The sequence below is a fragment of the Rhinolophus ferrumequinum genome, chromosome X (genome assembly GCF_004115265.2).
Source record: "Rhinolophus ferrumequinum isolate MPI-CBG mRhiFer1 chromosome X, mRhiFer1_v1.p, whole genome shotgun sequence".
In the NCBI taxonomy this organism is placed as follows: Eukaryota; Metazoa; Chordata; class Mammalia; order Chiroptera; family Rhinolophidae; genus Rhinolophus; species Rhinolophus ferrumequinum.
Window position 1 is genome coordinate 36,555,658 of NC_046284.1, and position 20,876 is coordinate 36,576,533.

The window sequence follows — 20,876 nt, forward strand, 5'->3', positions numbered from 1 at the left end:
TCTTTTTCATTTCCGGTGTTCTTATAGCGGGGGAGTCACATGTATTAACCATCGTGATCCCATGGCATTTGGGTGTGACTTTCATTTTAAGGATCACAGTGTTTTAGATTCATTATGGATTCCAGTGACCAAGTTTTAAATTAGATTACAACATCCAGGAGGACAGGAACTTTTATTTAATTAATTCACCAGGTATTTATGTAGCACCAACTATGTATCAGGCACAGCAGTGAACAAAAGTAACCAACTCTCTGTCCTCATAGAGCTCATGTTCGAGTTGGACAGACAGACAGACAGTAAAGAAGCAGACAAATTAGTAAGGAATGAGTGCTACAGAGGAATTAGAGAAGGGAAATGTCTTAGGCTACTATAACAAAATACCACAAACTGGGTGGTATTTATTTTCTCATAATTCTAGAGGCTGGAAGTCTGAGATCAGGGTGCCAGCATGTAAAGGATCTGATGAGAGCTTTCTTGCTGGCTTGCAGACAGTAGTCTTCTCTCTGTGTCTTCCTTCACATGGCCTTTTCTCAGTGACTGTGTATGAAGATATCTCTTCTCTCTCTCTCTCTCTCAAGCCACCAATCTATTAAATTAAGGGCCCCACACTTATGACCTCATTTAACCTTAATTAGCTCCTACAAGCCCTTCTCCAAATACATACAGTCACATAGGGAGTTAAGGCTTCAACATATAAATATTGTAGGAGGACACAATTCAGTCCATAGTAAGCAATGTGATAGAGCGACTGGGCCTGGGGGGTGGGGATTGTTTTTAAACAGGGTGGTCAGGGAAGGCCTCTCCAAGGAGGTGATAGGTTTTGTGCAGCAACTCAGCTTTAGTTTTTTATTGGGACATAGTTTTTTATGTTCATTGGTGTTTTGTTTTGAGAGAGGAAACGCTGAAATCTTTGAAGCCTGAATTCAGATCCCAGCTCTACCTCTTATGACTTGAGCAAGTTCCTAACCTCTCTGTGCTTCCATTTTTTCATTGGTAAAATGGGAATAGTGATAGTACCTACCTCATAGAATAATGTAAGGATTTGCAGTGCTGTCTAACAGAACTTCGTACGATGATAGAAATGTTTTATAATCTGCTCTGTCCAGTCCAGTCCAGTAACTAGTGTGGCCCTTAGAACTGTGGCTATTGAGCACTTAACATATGGCTGGTGAGAATGAAGAACTGCATTTTTTTATTTTACTTAATGTTAATTAATTTAAATTTAAATACAGGGAGTGCCAGAAAATGTATACACATGACTTGTATTCATCTTTTGTTATCAGTATATATTAAGCATTACAATTTTAACACAGTTTTTTCCTTTCTTAAAATGTGTATGCATTTTTTTGGCACCCTTTGTAGTTACATGTCACTGGTAGCTGCCATATTAGTGCAGATTTAAAATCCTTAGCACTGTGCCTGGCACATACCAAGTGTCAATAAATGTTATCTAGGATTAGTGTTAGTGAATGATGACAAGTGTTCCTCTGGCAGGTAGGAGTTTTTTGTTGTTTTGTTTTGTTTTTTTACATAAACAGCAATTGTACTCCAATTTACTATAATGTCTTGCTCCCTGAGTATACTCACGGCTGTCATGTCCCTTACAATAGCTCCCTACCTACCCACTTGATTTTCACTGAGCTACATGGTAGCCAAAGCCCTAGGGGCCAGCCTGCTCCATGGGAACTGACTGGAGTGTGCTTCTCCCTGTCCAGCCGGGTGGAGATCACTGGTGGGTACTATGAGTACATCGATGTCAGCAGCTGCCAGGACATCATTCACCTCTACCACCTGCTCTGGTCTGCCACCATCCTCAACATCATCGGCCTGTTCCTAGGCATCATCACTGCCGCTGTCCTTGGAGGCTTTAAGGATATGGTAAGGAAGGAAGTGACTCCCCATTCCACACAGGCCCCTGTTGGTGGCCACAGGCAGGCTCAGCAGTTAGGAGCATTGGGGACCCATGTTTTGAATGGAGGAATCAAAAGCAATTGCTCCAAGAATGTAGCTGCCTTCAAACATCTCAAGTTGAAGGAGCCAGGTAATGCCATCTGTCGTGCGGGGGACCCTGCTCGCTGCACCATTTGTCATGCAGGGGACACTGCTCGCTGCGCCATGTGTCATGCGGGGCGGCCTGCGGGGAATCCTGCCAACTATGCCAAGTGTCACGCAGGGCGGCCTGCAGAGTCTCAGCTCCCACTTCCCACATAAGAACGCAGGACATGGTGAGGCCAAAAATGAACACCCACGGAGCCATAGGTAGGGGAGTCATACCACTATACTCTTGCTGGCGGCTGGGTTGGAGAAACAAGAACCAGGAGCAACACAATTCCCAAACCTCACTGCGCTGCTTGCTAGCTCAGCCACCATCTTCTTGCTAGCCCCCATTTTTTTGCTAGCGTAGCCACAGCAGTTATATTAGTGGCCAATTGCTCACTGGTTACAGCTGACGGCCAACTAGCCACAGCTGATGGCCATTTGATCACAGTTGATGGCCATTTACTACCTGAGCCAGCACCTTTCTATGTGAGGCCGAGAGCCTGGAAACTGCTTTTTGGGGCTCTGTCCCCACACTCCACCCCTACAGGGTCTCGCCTCACAATCTACGCGACAAGCGTCTTCCGCGAGGGGCCCTGTGCGAGGAGCCTAGAGGTGAATGCTATTTCCTGGACACAGCCAAGCTCTCTGGTCACAGCCAGGGTTTCTCAGGGCACCACCAGTCCTTCTGGGCACAGCCAGACTTCCTGGGCTTCTTAGGGTACCACTAGTCTCCCCGGGCACACGAGGGTTTCTCAACTGCAGACATATGTGGGTCTGCTAGGATATTGGCGGGCGTTTGTACCCCATTTAGCACAAATGGCAAGGCCCTTGTACAATATGATAAAAAAGGGGGCCTCATGGGATTGGACAGAGGCTGTAAAGCAAGCCTTCGTTGCTACAAAACGGGCAGTGCAGCAGGCACAGGCTCTACAAGTAGTGGACCCCGGCCGCCCATTTGAACTTGATGTTCACGTAACCCAAGAGGGGTACGGATGGGGCCTCTGGCAACGGCAGGAGCGTCTCCGGTTGCCAGTGGGACTTTGGTCCCAATTATGGAAAGGAGCAGAGGTCCGCTACTCACTAATAGAGAAACAGCTGGCCGCTGTGTATGCAGCCCTAGTGGCCACAGAAGCCATCACAGGAACAGCACGGGTGTTGGTTCGAACAACCTATCCTGTCCAGGGGTGGGTCTGTACGTGGACCCAGGGACCCAAAACGGGGGTGGCACAGACCACCACCCTCGCCAAGTGGGGTGTCTACTTGGAGCAACGTAGCACCCTTAGTTCAAGCCCTTTGAGGACAGAGCTACAACAGGTTCTGGGACCTGTGGAGCTTGTAGCCCAGGCTGAGCCAAGCGCTCTGCTTAGAGAGGGGACTTGGAGCCCTCGCCCTATAAAGAAGGACAGTCCCCAGTACCTGAGGATGCCTGGTTTACTGATGGTTCTAGCCGAGGGGCTGCAGCTGTTTGGACGGCTATTGGTGTGCAGCCCAAAACAGACACCTTTGGTTTGATACTGGGGTGGGCCAGAGTAGCCAGTGGGCTGAGCTACGGGCTGTGTGGATGGTAATCAGCCACGAGCCCGGGCCCCTAGTTATTTGTACTGACAGCTGGGCGGTGTTCCGGGGCCTAACGCTGTGGCTCCCTACGTGGAAACACCAAAACTGGTTGGTAGGACACCGTCCACTGTGGGGTCAAGCCATGTGGCAGGACCTTTGGGACCTAGGGCAGAGAAAAGAGGTGACCCTAATGCATGTCACAGGTCACTCCCCCTTAGTGTCCCCAGGTAATGATGAAGCAGATGCCCTAGCACGGGTCCGATGGTTAGAACGGGCTCCTGCCACTGATGTGGCCATTGGCTGCATAGGAAATTGCAGCACACCGGAAGCCGAACCATGTGGCAGGTGAGCAGACGCTGGGGTCTGCCTTTGAAATGGCAGGAGATAGTAGATGCCTGTTATGACTGTGCCGTCTGTGCCCAGGACAACCCCCAAAGGCGGAGGCTCCCCTGGGAGACACAGCAGATTACACGAGGGAGGGTGCCCCTCACTCGCTGGCAAGTGGATTACATTGGACCCCTGCCTAAGGCCCGCAATGTGATATACGCATTTACAGCAGTGGACACTGCTACGGGATTGATGTTTGCTTGGCCGTGTCCAGCTGCGGATCAGCGGCATACAGTGGTCGCTCTTACACGGCTGTGCGCCCTCTATGGGCGCCTCCAAGTCATTGAAAGTGACAGGGGTACACATTTTACGGGGCAAGAAGTGCAGCGCTGGGCTGCCAGGATGGACGTGCAATGGTTGTTTCATGCTCCGTATAACCCACAAGCAGCTGGCATGATTGAACGCTATAACGGCCTTTTGAAGCAAGGTCCCCGGGTGTCAAAACACCCTCCCACGATGCGTGACTGGGCCTCGCGTTTATGGGATGTCCTGAGAGTCCTGAATGAGAGACCACGGAAGGGAGGGCCCGTACCAGTAGAAGCTCTGCTACATAGAACAGCCGCTCCCATTCAATTACAAGTTACCACCAGTGAGACTCTGTTAAAGCCAGGCTATGGCAGAAATGGAAACATTTTGCTGCCAGCACCCACATGCTTGAAAGCAAGGGAACGGCAGCAATGGACTTGGCCCTGGCAGGTCAAAAGCCCCCCACTGTCGATGGTTGGGCCTGATAGCCCCATGGGGGGCCGGTTTGACTCATGATTTGCAAGTGACGCCAGGGGTGGTGGCTGAGTGGCCACCGCAAGTGACTGTAGTATACGAAGGTCCCGATACCAGGATGATTTTGCGGGGAGACTATGTGCTCTCACTATGGCCTATTATGGGGTCCCCTGTTCTGTTACATGTTGAAATTATGCAAGGGACCCCAAGCACTGCCATAAAGGTTTGGTACCACAAACCGGGAAAGGTGCCAGTGGCAGCAACCCTCCTTTCCCAGGACAAAAAGCTAACGTGTATCCTCCCAGATGGAAGGGATTTGCCACTGTTGGTTCCTAAGACTACCGTTTCTTTTCGTCCGTAGGTGTCAATAGGCTAATATGGCACAGGGACCCTCGCAAAAGACGCTTGTCGCGTAGGCGAGAACCTGTAGGGGTGGAGTGTGGGGACAGAGCCCCAGAAAGCAGTTTCCCGGCTCTCGGCCTCATGTAGAAAGGTGCTGGCTCAGGTAGTAGATAGCCATCAGCTGTGGCTGGTTGGCCGTCAGCTGTAACCATTGAGCCATTGGCCACTAATATAACTGCCGCGGCTACGGAGGGAAGTCGAGGAGAGAGGAGGAGAGTGAAGGAGAGTGGAGGAGAGTCGGTAGGTCGGTTGGCAGCAAAGCGGACAGCAGGTCGCACATCGTGTAAACCCAGCCTCCAACGAGACCATAAGTGGTATGACTTCCCTACCTATGGCTCCGTGGGTGTTCCTTTTTGGCCTAGCCATATCCTGCGTTCTTGTGTGGGGAGTGGGACCAGAGACCCCGCAGGCCGCCCTGCGTGACAACTGGTCCAGCGAGCAGGGTCTCCTGCATGACACTGGCTGTGCCCAGAAAGATAGGTGGTACCCTGAGAACCCTGGCTGTGCCCAGGAAATCTGGCTGTGCCCAGAAGGACTGGCGGTGCCTTGGGAGCCCTGGCTGTGCCCAGGAAGTCTGGCTGTGCCCAGAAAGTAGGTGGACATTGAGGGACACCCCCTAGGACATTACTTGAACTGGACTGAAATTTTTTCTCATGATTTGGGTTCCTGACACAGGGCCCCTCGTGGAAGATGCTTGTCACGTATATTGTGAGACGAAACCCTGGGGCATGCAGTGTGGGGACAGAGTCCCAGAGAGCAGTTTCCAACCTCTCAGCCTCACGTGGAAAGGTGCTGGCTCGGTTATTAGATGGCCATCAGCTGTAATCAGATGGCCATCTACTGTGGCTGGGTGGCCATCAGCTGTAACCAGTTAGCCATTAGCCACTAATATAACTGCCGTGGCTACGCTAGGGGGTTTGTTGGTTGGCTGACAAGAGTGGGTTGAGGATTGTGGATCATGTGGATCCTACTTCCTGTGTCTCGCCCAGCCGCCAGCAAGACTGGGGTGCAGGAAGACCCCTCGTTGGGGTACTGGCGGATGTTTGCTTTTGCGTCTTGACCAGCTGCCAGCAAGAATATAATACTCCCTATCTATGGCTCCATTGTTGTTCCTTTTTGTCTCACCAAATCCTGTGTTCTTTTGTGGGTAGCGGGAACAGAGACCCTGCATGACAGTCCGGGCACCTGAGGATTAAGAAATATCTCTTTTCCAGGTTAGGATTCTGTTAATTACATGGATTAATGAGGTATGGGTAGCCTTGAGAAAGGGAACAGTACAGAGTTATTAAGTTAATCAGTGAGCAGAGAAACAGAGAAAACAGCTGAATATCAGGATGGATCTAACTGCGAACTAAGTTTAATTATAGGTGGCTAGATAGTGAGCTGTGTGGTGAGTCAAACTGCAAACTAGCTAAGTCATTACGTTATTGATTTACTGAATTCCACCCTTACCATTGGGAGCTTCTTTAACAGTAAAAGAGGAGAACTAGGGAAGTTTTGATTACCATCCAATGCCAAGTCTGGGGACTCAGGCAAGGACCAGGAGAGAAAATGAAAGATGAAAGCAAAGATCCAGGGGGCAAGATATTTGATTAATGAAGTGAGAAAACATTAGTGGGAGTATAAGATGAGGGCATCAAGGAAGAACCATTACTTAGCTCACTTTATTAAAATGAGGCACAGTGTAGAAAATCCTGGAACATCAACCAAGTGAACCTGAATAAAATCCTTGGCCTATGTCCAAATGTAGTTGGTGACTTGTGGTGTACCTCCTCCCTGAGTAGAATGCCCTGGGGTCTGCAGGGAGGCCCAAGGGTGCTGGCTGATGGAAGCCATTCCCTGGGGAATGAGGATAGGAGCAAAAGGCTGTGAGTTGGCAGCCTTCAGTTGGATCAGCCAGGAGCCATCATTTCCAGAGTTATGGGATCCTGAAAGGATAAAGGATATCTTCATTCCCTGACCAGAGGTAATTGGTAAAAAAAAGATCTTAAACAAATATTTGATGAAGTATTTGTTGACCAACGCTATAAGGATTTGACATGAATCTTTCAAACATGATTATATTTTGTCATTTTCTCCTAATTGGTGTCTCTGGTTTGGAGTAAAGTGGGGAGGAATAAAAGTGGCATTCTTTCCAAAGTCCACAATCATTATCTCAGAACAGACTCAGTTTTGTTCAGACAATATTGCTTTCACCGTTTTCTGCACTACCTAGTAATCTTTGTTTCACTAGAGCTCAGAATGCTACTGATCAGCAATGGGGGGGGGGGGGTGTCTCATAACTTAAGCCCCAGAATTTTAACAGAAATACACACTCTTATATGCACACACAAATAAAGACAGGGCCAAATTTATTGTAAAATTAGAATTATTGATTTAAAACAACTAGATCATTATTTGGGGCCATCTCTTTTGCTCCCTCCCTGCCTAACTCTTTACTTCACCCCCTTCTGCTCCCTCATCCTCTCCTGTTGCCTTGTCCATTTTCTTTACATCCTCTGCCCGAACCCTCTTCCCTCCGTGGCTTTCCCATGCTCATTCAATCTTCCTCTCATGTTTCTTCTGTGTTTCTTTCTCTATAATGGTCAACTTCCTTTCAAAGATTATCCTGTACTTCTGGCCTTGCTGCACACACACAAAAAGCTTTTACAGAGTTTACATTGTGGTTGTTTCTCTATGGTTAGGCTTAATTTATTTGCACAGAAGAACTGGTTTAATTTTGCAAGACCTGGAGGGTGTGTTTTTAATTGACAGAAGGCCTAGGGAACCTGGTTTCTGGGACTTCCTCAAAGATGAATTTGTTTTCTTAGAATTCTGGTGGAGAAGTAAGGGCATTTCTGAGCACTCTTCTTCTGTAAAGCAAGCCAACCCTTGAAATGGCGAAGATCTCAGTCCTCTCCCAAACATGAGAGAGGCTGACAAACATTTCTCTGGTTGTCTGTTAGCTTCATTGTAATGACTAAGGTTTGTAGCTCTTCAGTTTTAAAGAAATGTAAACAGTAACCCACTCTAAGGAAGAGAGCAACAGAACTGTGTTGAAACTTGCTGTAAGGGAGTTTCTCTCTGCCAACACCCCAACATGGTTGCCTGTGCCACTGCCAAAGCCTGCCCACACATTTTCATCACTTGAGAGGAAGCTTCTGCTCTTTGTTAATGTGGCATAGATGTGTACCAGAAACAAGGCACACTGATTTTGCAGACAGCTCTCAATTATCCACAGGAATGGAGGAGGTGTCAATGACATGGAAAATGGAAAAAACATTTGCCCAACACCTTGACCTATGTGGTACTCAATAGGTAAAAATAACGGTCTTGTTTGGGAGCTAATGAGCAGTGGTGATTTCCTTTAGCAATGCTTTGGCCCTGTTGGGAGCAGGACTCTCATCCTGGACAAAATTAGCTTTAATTCTTGAAAGAGTACACACACCACCATGTTATAAAAATGGTATATAATTCTTTCTGCATTGTTTTGTTTTTTAAAAATAAGGATCAATATATTCTGCTTGGTCTTTCATGGTTTCTGTATACTGCTAGGGTTTTGCCTCCAGCCTGCAGGGCTGATGAGAAATAAATACCCTTCCTGTCTGCATGAGAGCTCCTTAGCAAGGTTGGAATCTATCAGAAGCCTCACAACTTTTACAAACACTTTGTGATTCATTACATTTCAACAGGCAGTAGCCTGTTCAGCCTTGTCAATTTGACATTGTATATTTTGGGTCTTATGTTTTCTTTTTTGTTTTAAAAAAATCATGTAAATAAGATTTCAACTTTTCTATAGTTTTGAATTTTTCAAAATAAATTGGGAGGAAATGACACAAGTAATACATATTAGTTGTAAAAACTTTGGCTGTATAACAGAAAGTGAAGAATCCCCATTTACCTCCTAATACAACTCCCTTCCCCAAAGATAACAATAGTTAACAGTTTCTTGTGAATCTTTCCTGATTAATTTCTTTTCATTTATAACATTCATACATATATAATTGTTTGGGTCTTTATTTTTACATAAATTGGGATCATGCTATATAAATGTAACATGGTGGATTCTTTTTTAAAGACTTTATTTTTTTAAACTTGCAATGTTTGTCTTTATTTTGTTCTTTATATTTTGAAAGTGAAAAGAAATAGTATTGTCAATTTATAATATTTCTGGTTTTTTTTAAATATTTGTCCTATGTATTTATAAGCCTTAAAGTTGCTCTAAAAATTTCAAAAGTATTAAGAGTACTTTTCCCAGGGTATCACTTTTTTAAAAACAATTCTTGGAGTTCTCTAGTCCTCTAGTTCTGTTCCGAGGTTGTGTATATTTTGATTACTATTGTGATTTTTTTTTTTCCGAAGCAAGCTGAGAGGCAGGCAGAAAGATCTGATGCCAAAATGTGTATATATATATATATATATATATATATATATATATATATATATATATATTTCTTACCTTGTTTACCCCAAACCTTCTTAAATCTGGACTAACGACTATGCTTTAAAACAAATGTGAGGTTAATCTGAAGGGGAGGGAAATTTATTTCTCTGCTTTTTTTATTATACAAGTTGTTTACAGAAACTTCAAATTAAAAAATTGCACTGGCATTTGCAGTCCTTAAAATCAATTAAAAGTTCTCAACAACTTTTTTTTTTTTTGCTAAACAGATGTGTTTTTTTTTTAAGTGTGAGTCCTCCTTTACTTCTACCCAGTACTTTTTCCCTCAACTATCACCTTCTTTTTTCCTGTTTCTCCTCTCCCATTCATGCACACGTGAGTGTTTCTGCTCGAATTGGCCTTGCTGCACTATGATTGGCGAAGACATGAAACATTTTTTAAAAAAATGCTTAAATTGTTCTTTTTGTTTCTTTGTGTATGTGAAGATTTAGTTATCTTCAGATTCCTCTTCTGCTTCACGAAGCCAAGTCTAGAATGCCTTGACAGATTTGAGGGCCATACCCTTCCTATTCTGCTCTGTGGGATCCTTGCTGCTTTCCCACTTGTAGAAGGCATCCTCAGAGATTATCTCTTCAGTCATATAGGCAATCAAAAAACATCCATAGCAAATTGGCAGGTTGATCAAATTTTACTATTGATGCTTTAGTGTATAAAGCACTTGCATTTCCTTCTCCCTGTCCAAGTCTAGGTACTTGAATAAGATCGGCACTCCCTGCTTGATAACAGCAGTGTCCACTCGGAAGGTAGAACACTCGGCTATAATAGCTGCTTTACAAACGGCTGTCATTAAAGCTCTAAGGAATGTAAGTGAACTCATCTGTCTTTCATCTAGATTAGCCTCTACCCAGTCAAAGATCTGTTCGTCATTTGCTTTGTCCTCAATAATGAGTTTCTCAAGTCACTTATATAGCTCGTCAACAGAGAGTTCTTTCTTTCAAAGTATTTCGGAGGAATAGGAACTGTCAGACTCCATAAAGTCCAAGTTCTGCTCCAAGAGAAAATTATGTACATCTTCCCCTTCTGGTGCTTCCAGCTGAGGTCAACCTCCCTCCATAAGGCTCCCACTTTCTTATGGCTCATTTGTTTGCATAAAAGGTGCAATATTTCAGACAGCAAGACCCCAGGTCTTTGAACAGGAAGTAAAGGTTTGGTAAATTCTATGATAAGTTATTTTATGGAGATTCCTCCTTCTTTTAACATGGGAGTAGCCAGTTCAGCAAGATACGACCAATATGGGGAATATCAATGGCGCTATCATCTGCCAATTCTAATGTTTCTGAAAAAGCATTTTAAAAGTTCTGTTTGCTGAGTTTTCCTGACTGCACAACTGATCCAGTAATTGGCCCATGTGATCCCTGGTGATTTGGCTGCAGGGTGGACTCCATTCCCATTCTCACAAACACATGTAACAGGCCCTAGGCATTCAGCTCTTCCACACACTGCATGGCTTCCTTAAAATCATTAATGTGTAGATATTCATCAGTGACAGATTTAGACTTCCGCTCCATCTCTTCTGACAATGCAGACATGTCAGGGGTGGATGTTCCTGGAATTTCTGGTTTCGCCACTGACTCCCTGGTTTTGTTTCAGTCAGCCTCAGTGCTGTTCCTGTCCATATTCATTCTTCCGGTAAGCTGTTTCATGGTCTCTAGCATCTCTCTCTGTTGCTCTTCTTGAGACTGATTGTCTAACAGGTCTTTACTACTGCTACTCCTCATGGAAGTGTTTGGACAAGCTGTAGCAGATGGAAGGGGCTTCTTCCTGCCCATGTTAAGGTGTGGATGATGTAGACCCTGAGGTTGCTGGAGGTTGCACAGCAGAGAATCTGTTTAAACTGGAAGTACTTGACCGTAAGGCATCAGTCTCGCTTGCCTTTGCTCCATCACTACTGCGTTTTTCCCAACTGCCCAGCTGCACTTTAGGTACCAGCTGAATTTTCTCATCAATTGTGGGCTTAGTGATTTTCAGGAATTTTGAGGGGTCCAGAACCTGACTATTCTTGGCCCCCTGTACAGTGTTCTACCCACCTTCCTCCACTCTCTGGATTCCTGGTCTTTTTTTCTCTTTGGTCATGAGCTGCTGGACCTTCCTTTGCTCTTCTTGTTCTATTTTAGTCTCTTTGTGAATCTGTTCAAGGCCCTTGATCTGCTCTTCAAGATACCGAATTACACAGCCTTAGGTCTATTGCATCCTGAAGTATGAATTGAAACTTAGATGAGGTTTTTCTTTCTTTCACAATTTTCTCCATCTGATTAAAATATTGGTCCATGAGTAGCTTTGCTTTCTCAAAATCCAGGTCTTTGCCGATGGTGGTGAGTAGGCAACATAGGCACTCTAGGGATTCTTTATCATGGTACTTTAGCAGCTTCACTACACAGTCATGCATAATGGCTTCAGTTAGCATTCTGTGTTTTTAAGAGTTCCCCAATAAACTCGATGTTACCAGTAGATCTCCTTGGGGCTTTTTCCTTAGCTTCTTTCAGTTTATCACGAAGCCTTGTCCTCTCCTCTGGAGCACTGACAGCCTTTAGTTCTTTCTGCTGCTTCTCAAAGACATGATCCTCTGCTTTATCTTTTCCAAACTCTTTCTGGCAACTGTTTAATAGCAGCTTCCAGAAATTCACTGTTACCAGGCTTGTCTGCCATGGGAACTTTCAGCATTATTCGACATTGACACATGTTTGTGTAAGCCACAGAGAAACTGGGTTCATCAATTGCCTTCTCAAATACCAGGTCAATGACTCCTTTCAGCTGCTCCTCTGTGGTGTCAACAGTAAGTCCTGACACTTGGTTTATCAGTTGGTTGAACATCTGTGGTGTCAATTTATTTAAGATACTTTGCATTTTTCTAAAAAGTTCCTGGGGTTCTAATGTTTCGGGATCCTCAGCTTGTCTGTTTTGTTTTTGGCTGGGTTGCCAGGTGTTCTCTGCCCTTTTCAGGTGCACGTCTTCAGGTGCACGACTGTGATGATCTTCCTGGGCTTTGTTCTCTGGCCAGGTTGAGATATCCATGACCCAATGTTCAACAAAGGTACACTGCTTCCAACAGGGGTTTGCCTTCCAAAATCTGCAAAGGCAGGAGTAAAATCTGGTCCTTGAGGCAAAATCCGAGGATCCAGAGTTTGCATTGGCAATTTGGGTTGGTTGGTCTTGTCAAGAACCACATTAGTGATGGGAGGGAGGCCCCTGGTTTCTGTATACAGGCTGGCATGAACTGAAAGTCCAACAAAAACTCTCTGTCATACTGCTTTTTGCCTTCAGTATCAACAGGTTTCCAGGATTCTGGTTTAAATGGGAATGTGACCTCTTCACCAGAACAATCAGTGGAGCCTGAATTAGCATCTATTGTTTTACCCTCAGAAACACTCTCAGCACCATTATGTACAGGCTCAGCTTCTTCACCATTGTTTTCCATAACTTTCACTTTTTTTTTTTTTTTATGTGTGAGGAGTCTCTTTCAGGATGAAACTTTGGGTCATTTTATCCTGTTTGGATTCAAGTATTTTGTCACCTGAAAGCTCCTCTTTAGCCTTAGGCTCCAATTCTGTTTCTAATACCTCTTCAGTGGTTCAGGTCTGATCTTTTTGTTTCTTCCACATCTTTGGTGCAGTTATAGCTGTATGATCTAGGACGGGACTTTTTCTTGAACTTAAGTTCTGAGAATCCATAATCTGTTCTGTTTGCCCATCTGCTTCTATCTCTGTTTTGTTCTGAATCTCTTTTGCATCTTCACTAGGCAAGTTTTTATGCTCTCATCCTCTTCTAAGACTCTCTGGAATGTGGTGGGAGCAATAGCAGTACTAAGATTAGTGGCAGCAGTAGGAACAATGACTGGTGTCGGGGGAGGAGAAGCTGGAGGAGTTGAAGAAGATGGAGAAAAGGAAGGAAATGTGGAAGGGGTGATGGGAGCTGAAACACATTTTACTTTCATTTCTTCTGGGGGATTTTCCAGAATCTCCAATTCAAGAGTCAATGGCATGGGGGAGAGGGTGAGGGGATTGGAGGGCAGTCAGTGACCACAGGATGGCCATGGGGTTTGAAAATTAATCTGGGGAATGTAATTTAGTGGTTACCAGAGGGTAAGGGGGTTGGGGGGTGGGAGATGAGGGTAAGGGGGATCTAATATATGGTGATGGAAGGAGAACTGACTCAGGGTGGTGAACACACAATGTAATTTATAGATGATGTGATACAGAATTGCACACCTGAAATCTATGTAATTTTACTAACAATTGTCACCCCAATAAATTTAAAAAATAATAATAATAAAAAAGAGTCAATGGCAACACCTCCTGTTTGATTAATTCCACAATGCTCTCTGTACCTGGTAATTTTTCACTAACTCCATTCATTTCATTAATTAGGTTAGTATTAGAAGTCAGTGGAATATCTTTAGGTGCTACACTAAAAGGTTTCTAGTATATATCATTATCAGTAATATCTGTTTGTAAAGGATCTCATGTTTCTATGCAAGACGTTGGGCTGGGTATAGGAATTGTGTCTTCTTTTGAGGAGGAGAGTTCACATCTAAGCAGTGGTGAATATTGGTTGGCTACTAAGAGCAGCGGAGGCGGGAGAAGCAATTGTACTTCGAGAAATTAGAGAAACAGTGGTCGGTGACGGAGGCAGAGGAAGCTCTGGTATGGATTCTCCTATAGTAGTCTCAGATATCTGGCCCTCTTGTTCTTTCTTCTCTCCACTAAGGACTGGCCTAAGCATTGGGGAAGGAGACTTTAACACTGGATCTGGTTTTGGCTTCTCTTCTTGCTTCTGGTTACTAGCTGCATGGAAAGGGGTGCTGGCAGCAAGATGAGTGCTCTCCACAGTCCCATAGACCACAAAGCTGTGCTTGGGGACCTGGCTGAGCAGCTGAGTAGGAGTAGGTGTGGATGTGGGTCTCGCTATGAGTGGAGTAGGATTTCTGCAGCCATCTCCAGACATAATCTCCTCTGTTATGTCTTTGCCTCCTTGGTTTGGGTCCCAAATTCTTATTTTCTTTTCTCTTTCTTGGCTGGAGGGGGCTGCTGCTGCATAGGCACTATGATAGGTACTGACTGACACACTGCTGGCTTGGGTTAAAAGGTGTTCCATAAACATTGAGGAAGTCCCCAGGTCCCAGTCCAGGATAAAAAGGAGCTGACCCTGGTGGTTGAATGGGATACTGTTGTGGGGCCCAACATAAAGATGGCCACTATGACGGTAATGTAGTGGTATATAGTACTGAGGCCTCTGGGGCAATGGGTATGGCATGGGCAGATGGTTAATCATCATGATGTGCTGATTGGCCTGACCAACTGCAGTGGGTGTCTGTGTACCAAGATGAATAGAAGGACTGCTGTTCGTGATGGTAGCTTAGGAGGCTGTATTTGAGGCCTCTGGGGGAAAACATCTAGTATTTTATCCAGCCTCTTCCAACCAAGGACCTATAAATGGGAGTCTGTTCCAAAATCTTCCTCCTCTTCCAGTTTTATGTGCAATGTATTGGCACTGTTCTGCTGTGCAGAGAACGGGTTTGAGGTTGTGAATTCATTGTCTAAGGTATTTCAAGGTATACAAACGTGGTTGGATCTGCATTCTGTCCAGAGGGATGAGGGGTTTGAGAGAGTCCAGGGGACGATGCATGTCCCAGGGGCATTGCTGCAAGATATGGATGCCCCTTGTTTATTTTATGTGTTCAATAGGGGAAGGGGTCGGGGGGTCCCAGCTGTCTTGCTACTTGTGTTACTGTGCTATACACTGCGAGACAGTAGGAGTGAGGATTCGATTCTTGAAAAGCTGCTGCATTGGTTCTCTGGGAATTTTGGGGGGCACCCGGATCTAGAGGGCTCTGATGTTGTGTTGAAGAGTGGCCTCCACCACTGCTGCTGCCGCCTTGTGAGGAGGTGGTGCCACTGCTGCCGCTGCTGCCTCTGCTCAGGTGCTGGGTCTCATTCCTGCTGCAGCCACTGAGGCTTTCACGGGAATATCCTCAAGGGCCTGGGGCGGGGTGGAGGGTGTCTTTATCTCCCTCCCCCGGGGGATGCGGCACCTGTCTCAGTAGCGGGGCTCAGGCAATGCCTGCTGACTTTATTATTTTTTCTTTCTTTTTTTCTCAATTAAAGATTTTTTGTTGTTGTTGTTGTTTGTTGTTGTTTTAGAGCAGTTTTAGGTTCACAACAAAATTGAAAGGAAGGTGCAGAGATTTCCCATATATTCCCTGCCCCGATCCCCCACCAAAGTAGTACGTTTGTTACCAACGATGAACCTGCACTGATGTATTTTAATCACCCAAAGTCCAGTTTACCTCAGGGTTCACTCTTGCTGTTGTACATTCTATGGGTGATGTATAATGACATATATCCATCATTATAACATCATACAGAGTATTTTCACTCCCCTAAAAATCTTCTGTGATCTGCTTATTCATCCCTTCCCGCAACCCCAACCCCTGGAAACCAGTGATCTTTTTATTGTCTCCATAGTTTTCCTGCTGGTTTGTTTCTGTTTTTGTCTTAACAATATATCCTGGAAAACTTTCTCTGTCACCACGTTGTTTATCAATAGCTGAATGGTATTCCATAGAATGGATGAGCCACAGTTTATATAACAATTTTTCTAGTGATGAACATTAATGTTTCTAATGTGTGGTTTTCTACAGAACCCAACTCTCCCCGCACTGAACTGTTCTGTTGAGAATGCCCATTCGACTGTTTCTTACTATGCTCGTCCTCAAGTGGCATCCTACAATACCTACTACCATGGCCATCCTCATCTGCCACCATATTCTGCTTATGACTTTCAGGTACGTTTTGAGAAAAAAAAGAACTCTCCATTACCCTTGCTCTCACTCATGCTCTCTTATTTTCTCCCTACTCATGAAACTTCCCTAATTTGTATGAGGTAGCCAGTTTCTTGATCCCTGATAGCCTCTAGCAGCCTGTAAGTACCAGTGACTAGCATAAGGACTATGTAGGCAAACAATGATAGGATAGATGGGAAGGGTTAGAAAGACACAAGAGGAGAAGAAACAGAGAGATGGAAGAATAAGGGAGAAAAGGATATAAGATCAAGGTGTTCCAAATTGCCTTGACCTACACCAAGGAGAAGATGGTACTCATTAGTACCAAACCATGGACCCCTGTCCAACAGTGGCTTTTTGCATTCCTCTGCCTCAGGGAGGGGCCTGGTCCTGCTCATTAGTATGAGGACATTCTGAGCTACACAATGGTTTGAATCATATCTATAAGTCCCTTCCTTTTCTCTAGACTTTCTAACTAGGATTATACATAGAAAATATTTTTTTATAACACCCTCCTCCCCTTTGTTGTCCTATTAATCATATAGGTCAGTGATAGTGTTATCAAATTCGCACTTTCCCCTTTTCCTTTTGAACTGAGAATAAAGCACAGAAAAACAGAACCAAATAACGTGCTTAATTTAAAAAGATTCATGGTGTACAGAGCACTGAACTAGGCACTTCAGGAAAACAAATAAAATGGTACTTTAGGCATTTACAGTGATTGGAAATCCTTGACCACAGAGGAGTGGGATTATACTAAAATCTGGTTAATTCAAAATTTGGGTACCAAAGGAGATACCTCTGAATGAAGGGAAGCTCATAACGAATTTACTTCCATTGCCTAAGAGCTCCAAGGGGACATAAATCATGAGCATTTGGGGGTGCTTCCAATTAAACAACCAGTTTAGAAATGCAAAACCCTTGGACAACCTAGTATCAGCTGCAGATTAACAAAATGATTGAAACTGAAAAACCCCATTTAGTTGAATAAAGTATATTTTTGTTTTGGGTTTCAATCCTATTTGGGGGAGGTCTAGGACTCTTTATTGAAAGTAATACAGTTGACACTTGAACAACACAGGTTTGAATTGTGCGGGTCCACTTATATGTAGCTTTTTTTTCCCAATAAATACACAGTCAGCCCTCTGTATGTCAGAGATTTGCAACTGCAGATTCAACCAACTATAGATCGAAAACAGTATTTTTGATCAGCAGTTTGGAATCGGGGGATGTGGAGGGCCAATTGTCTTCATTCTTCTATGCCATTTAGTATAAGGGACTTGAATATCCGGGGATTTTGGCATCTGTGTGAGTGCTCCTGTAACCAATCCCCTGCAGATATCAAGAGACAACTGTACATACAGTGTGAACATGGACTTGTTTACTATATAAAGTACAATATTAGACCAAGGAGGGATCCATTAAAGCTGGGAAAAAAATAGATCTGGTCATAAAAATGGCAGCATGAGGTGAGCCTCTTGAAATCTCCCCTGGAACTTAAAACATATTGAACAACTACAATTACACAAAGGACTTCCTGCACAGCAGACAGGCAAGATGAAGAGTCTCACTACTGAATTCACCTAAAGGTGGGCAAATTGCACGAGCAGGGGAGGAGGGAAGGGAGAAGTGCAGAGACAGGGACACTCGGACGCAGGACGCAAACTTAGCTTGGTGCTCTGAGCTCACTGCATCCTGGAACTACTGCAGCTGCGGGGGAGGGAAGAACTTGGACTGCTAGGGCTCCACTTATGGCCCACAGGGCTGAGAGGACAGCATATAACACGGCTGAACCCAACACTGACAGCAGACACTTCAGAGCAAAGACGGAGGGAAGAAGGGTGAAAACAGAGGTTTAAGCCCTCACTGCCAAGCAGAGAACAGAAGCCTTAGGCACTGAGACTACCCGCCTCCTCCATACCCTACCAGAGTTCACCCCGCTCCCACCTGCCCAGAAGCAGAAGAGGAGCATTGTCAGATCAAAACAAGAGAATATTTGCAGTTCTGAGAATTGTGGTCCGCAGACACAGACTCGCAGCCCAACTAGTTCCAGCAAAGGGGAGGGATCTGTGGAAGCAGGACCAGCTGTGGTGGTCGCTGCCATTGCTCTGGGCCACCTCTTACAGCCCACCCCGCCCTTGGCCCCACCTATCTGGGTGGATCCCTGAAGGACTAAACAGAACTGCTGAAATACATGGGCTCTGAATCTGGTGCAGGAAGAGCTGTGAAGTTCAGAAACTCTCCATATCCCTCCACAGAGGTGGCGCCTTATGACCCAGGCACACTGTTCACAGAGGAGAGCCTGCCTTCCAGGGAATCCCCCCATTGTGTGAGAAGCCAGAATAGTGCAGAGAAAACATAGCACTACCGTGTGAGAGGGAATAAAAGGCTACAGTCAGAGAGAAAATAAAACATTCTACCTGTATCTACTGGAAAACAAAAGAAAGACCTCTTTCTATCAACCTGTTGTAGAACCCACTCCAGTAGATGTCTAGGAAGAGAAATAATAAACCATTAACGGCCATGAATAATGAAGGTAACAAGACAGCTTAGGAAGAAAATGAAAAGTCTCCAGAAAATGAACTTAAAGACATGGAAATATCTGACTTAAAACACAGAGAATTCAAAATTGCAGTTCTGAAAAAACTCAACAAGATGCAAGAAAACACAGACAGGCAGTTTAATGAACTCAGAATCACAATCAAAGAACAAAATGAACATTTTACCAAAGAGATGGAAATTTTTAAGAAGAACCAAATAGAATTTCTGGAGACAAAGAACTCAATAGAAGAAATGAAGAATGAAACAGCCAACTTAGGTAATAGAGCAAACCAGATGAAGGAAAGAATCAGTGAAATCGAAGATAGAACTCTGAAAATGACACAGATGGAAAAAGAGAGAGACTTGAGACTTAAAAGAAATGAAAGAACTCTACAAGAACTTTCTGACTCCATCAGAAAGAGCAATATAAGAATAATGGGCATAACAGAAGGAGAAGAAAGACAGAAGGGAACAGAGAGTATATTCAAACACATAGTCTATGACAACTTCCAAAACTTGTAGAAGGAACTGGATCCTTGAATCCAAGAAGCAAATAGAACACCTAATTATCTCAACGCCAACAGGCCTTCTCCAAGACACATTGTATTCAAGCTTTCAAAAATTAATGACAAAGAGAATCCTCAAGGCAGCCAGGGAAATGAAAACGGTAACCTACAAAGGAAAGCCCATTAGATTATCATCAGATTTTTCAGCAGAAACTCTACAAGCAAGGAAGGAGTGGAATCAAATATACAAACTATTAAAAGAGAGAAATTATGAGCCAAGAATAATATATCCAGCAAAGGTATCCTTTAAATATGAAGGAGTAATAAATACCTTTCCAGAGATACAGAAGCTAAGGGAATTTTCTAACACACGACTTGCACTACAAGAAATACTGAAAGAGGCTTTTTGACAACCATAAATAGAAATAATTTAAAGCAGCGAGAGTAAAGGCCTGAACGGGAATATGGGAATGGAGAAAGTAAGCATGCTGAAGAAAATGGAATACTCTAAATATCAAACTTTCTTTTACATAAACGTAACGGTAGCAACTCAAAAAAAAAAAAAATCCAGAACTTGTAACTGGAAATATGTAACGTAATAAAAGAAGAAACAGAGGGAAAAATCATAAAATACCACCACACAGAAATAATAGACAACAATAAAAAGGCAAAGGAACAATGGAGACACAGTCTTACCAGAAAACTAAATATAGAATGATAGGAAATCCTCATATATCAATAATCACCCTAAGTGTAAATGGACTGAACTCACCAATAAAAAGGCACAGAAGATCAGATTGGATCAAAAAACTAAACCCAACTATATGCTTCCTCCAAGAGACACATCTCAGCTACAAGGACAAACATAGACTCAAAGTGAAAGGGTGGGAATTGACACTCCAAGCAAATGGTATACAGAGAAAATCAGATGTAGTCATACTGATATCAGACAAAACAAACTTCAGGATAAAAAAGTTACAAGAGACAAAGATGTGAATTTCATAATGATAAAGGGGACTATACAACACGAAGACATAACAGTCATCAATATGTATACCCCGTATCAGGGAGCACTGACAGATACCAAGCAACTACTAACAGAACTAAAGAGAGAAATTGACCAAAACACAATTATACTAGGGGACCTAAATACATCATTGACAGCTATGAATAGATCATCCAAATAGAAAATAAAGAAACAGCAGCCCTAAATGACACATTAGAAGAAATGGACATAATTGACATTTACATAGCACTTCATCCTACAACATCAGACTACACATTTTTTTCTAGTGTATGTGGAACATTCTCAAGGACAGACCATATATTGGGACATAAAACTAGCCTCAGCAAATTTAAGAAGATTGAAATTATCCCAAGCATATTCTCTGATCACAAGGCTTTGAAATTGGATGTTAACCACAAAAAGAAAGCAGGAAAGCCCACAAATACGTGGAGATAAAACAACATACTTTTAAAGAATGACTGGTTCAAAAAAGAAATA

The 20,876-nt window shown here is 43.9% G+C and overlaps 1 protein-coding gene and 1 pseudogene across 4 annotated transcripts in view; one reads left to right on the forward strand and one right to left on the reverse strand.

The window, feature by feature from the left end:
* Positions 1 to 20,876, forward strand: part of TMEM255A (transmembrane protein 255A) — an 85,042-nt gene that overhangs the window by 52,307 nt on the left and 11,859 nt on the right. For all 4 annotated transcript variants that reach the window (XM_033107009.1, XM_033107023.1, XM_033107029.1 and 1 more), the window contains 2 exons: positions 1,716 to 1,878; positions 16,185 to 16,328. In XM_033107009.1, the coding sequence (XP_032962900.1) occupies positions 1,716 to 1,878; positions 16,185 to 16,328 (307 nt within the window). The remainder of the gene's footprint in view (positions 1 to 1,715; positions 1,879 to 16,184; positions 16,329 to 20,876) is intronic.
* Positions 9,975 to 15,092, reverse strand: LOC117022815 (eukaryotic translation initiation factor 4 gamma 3-like; annotated as a pseudogene).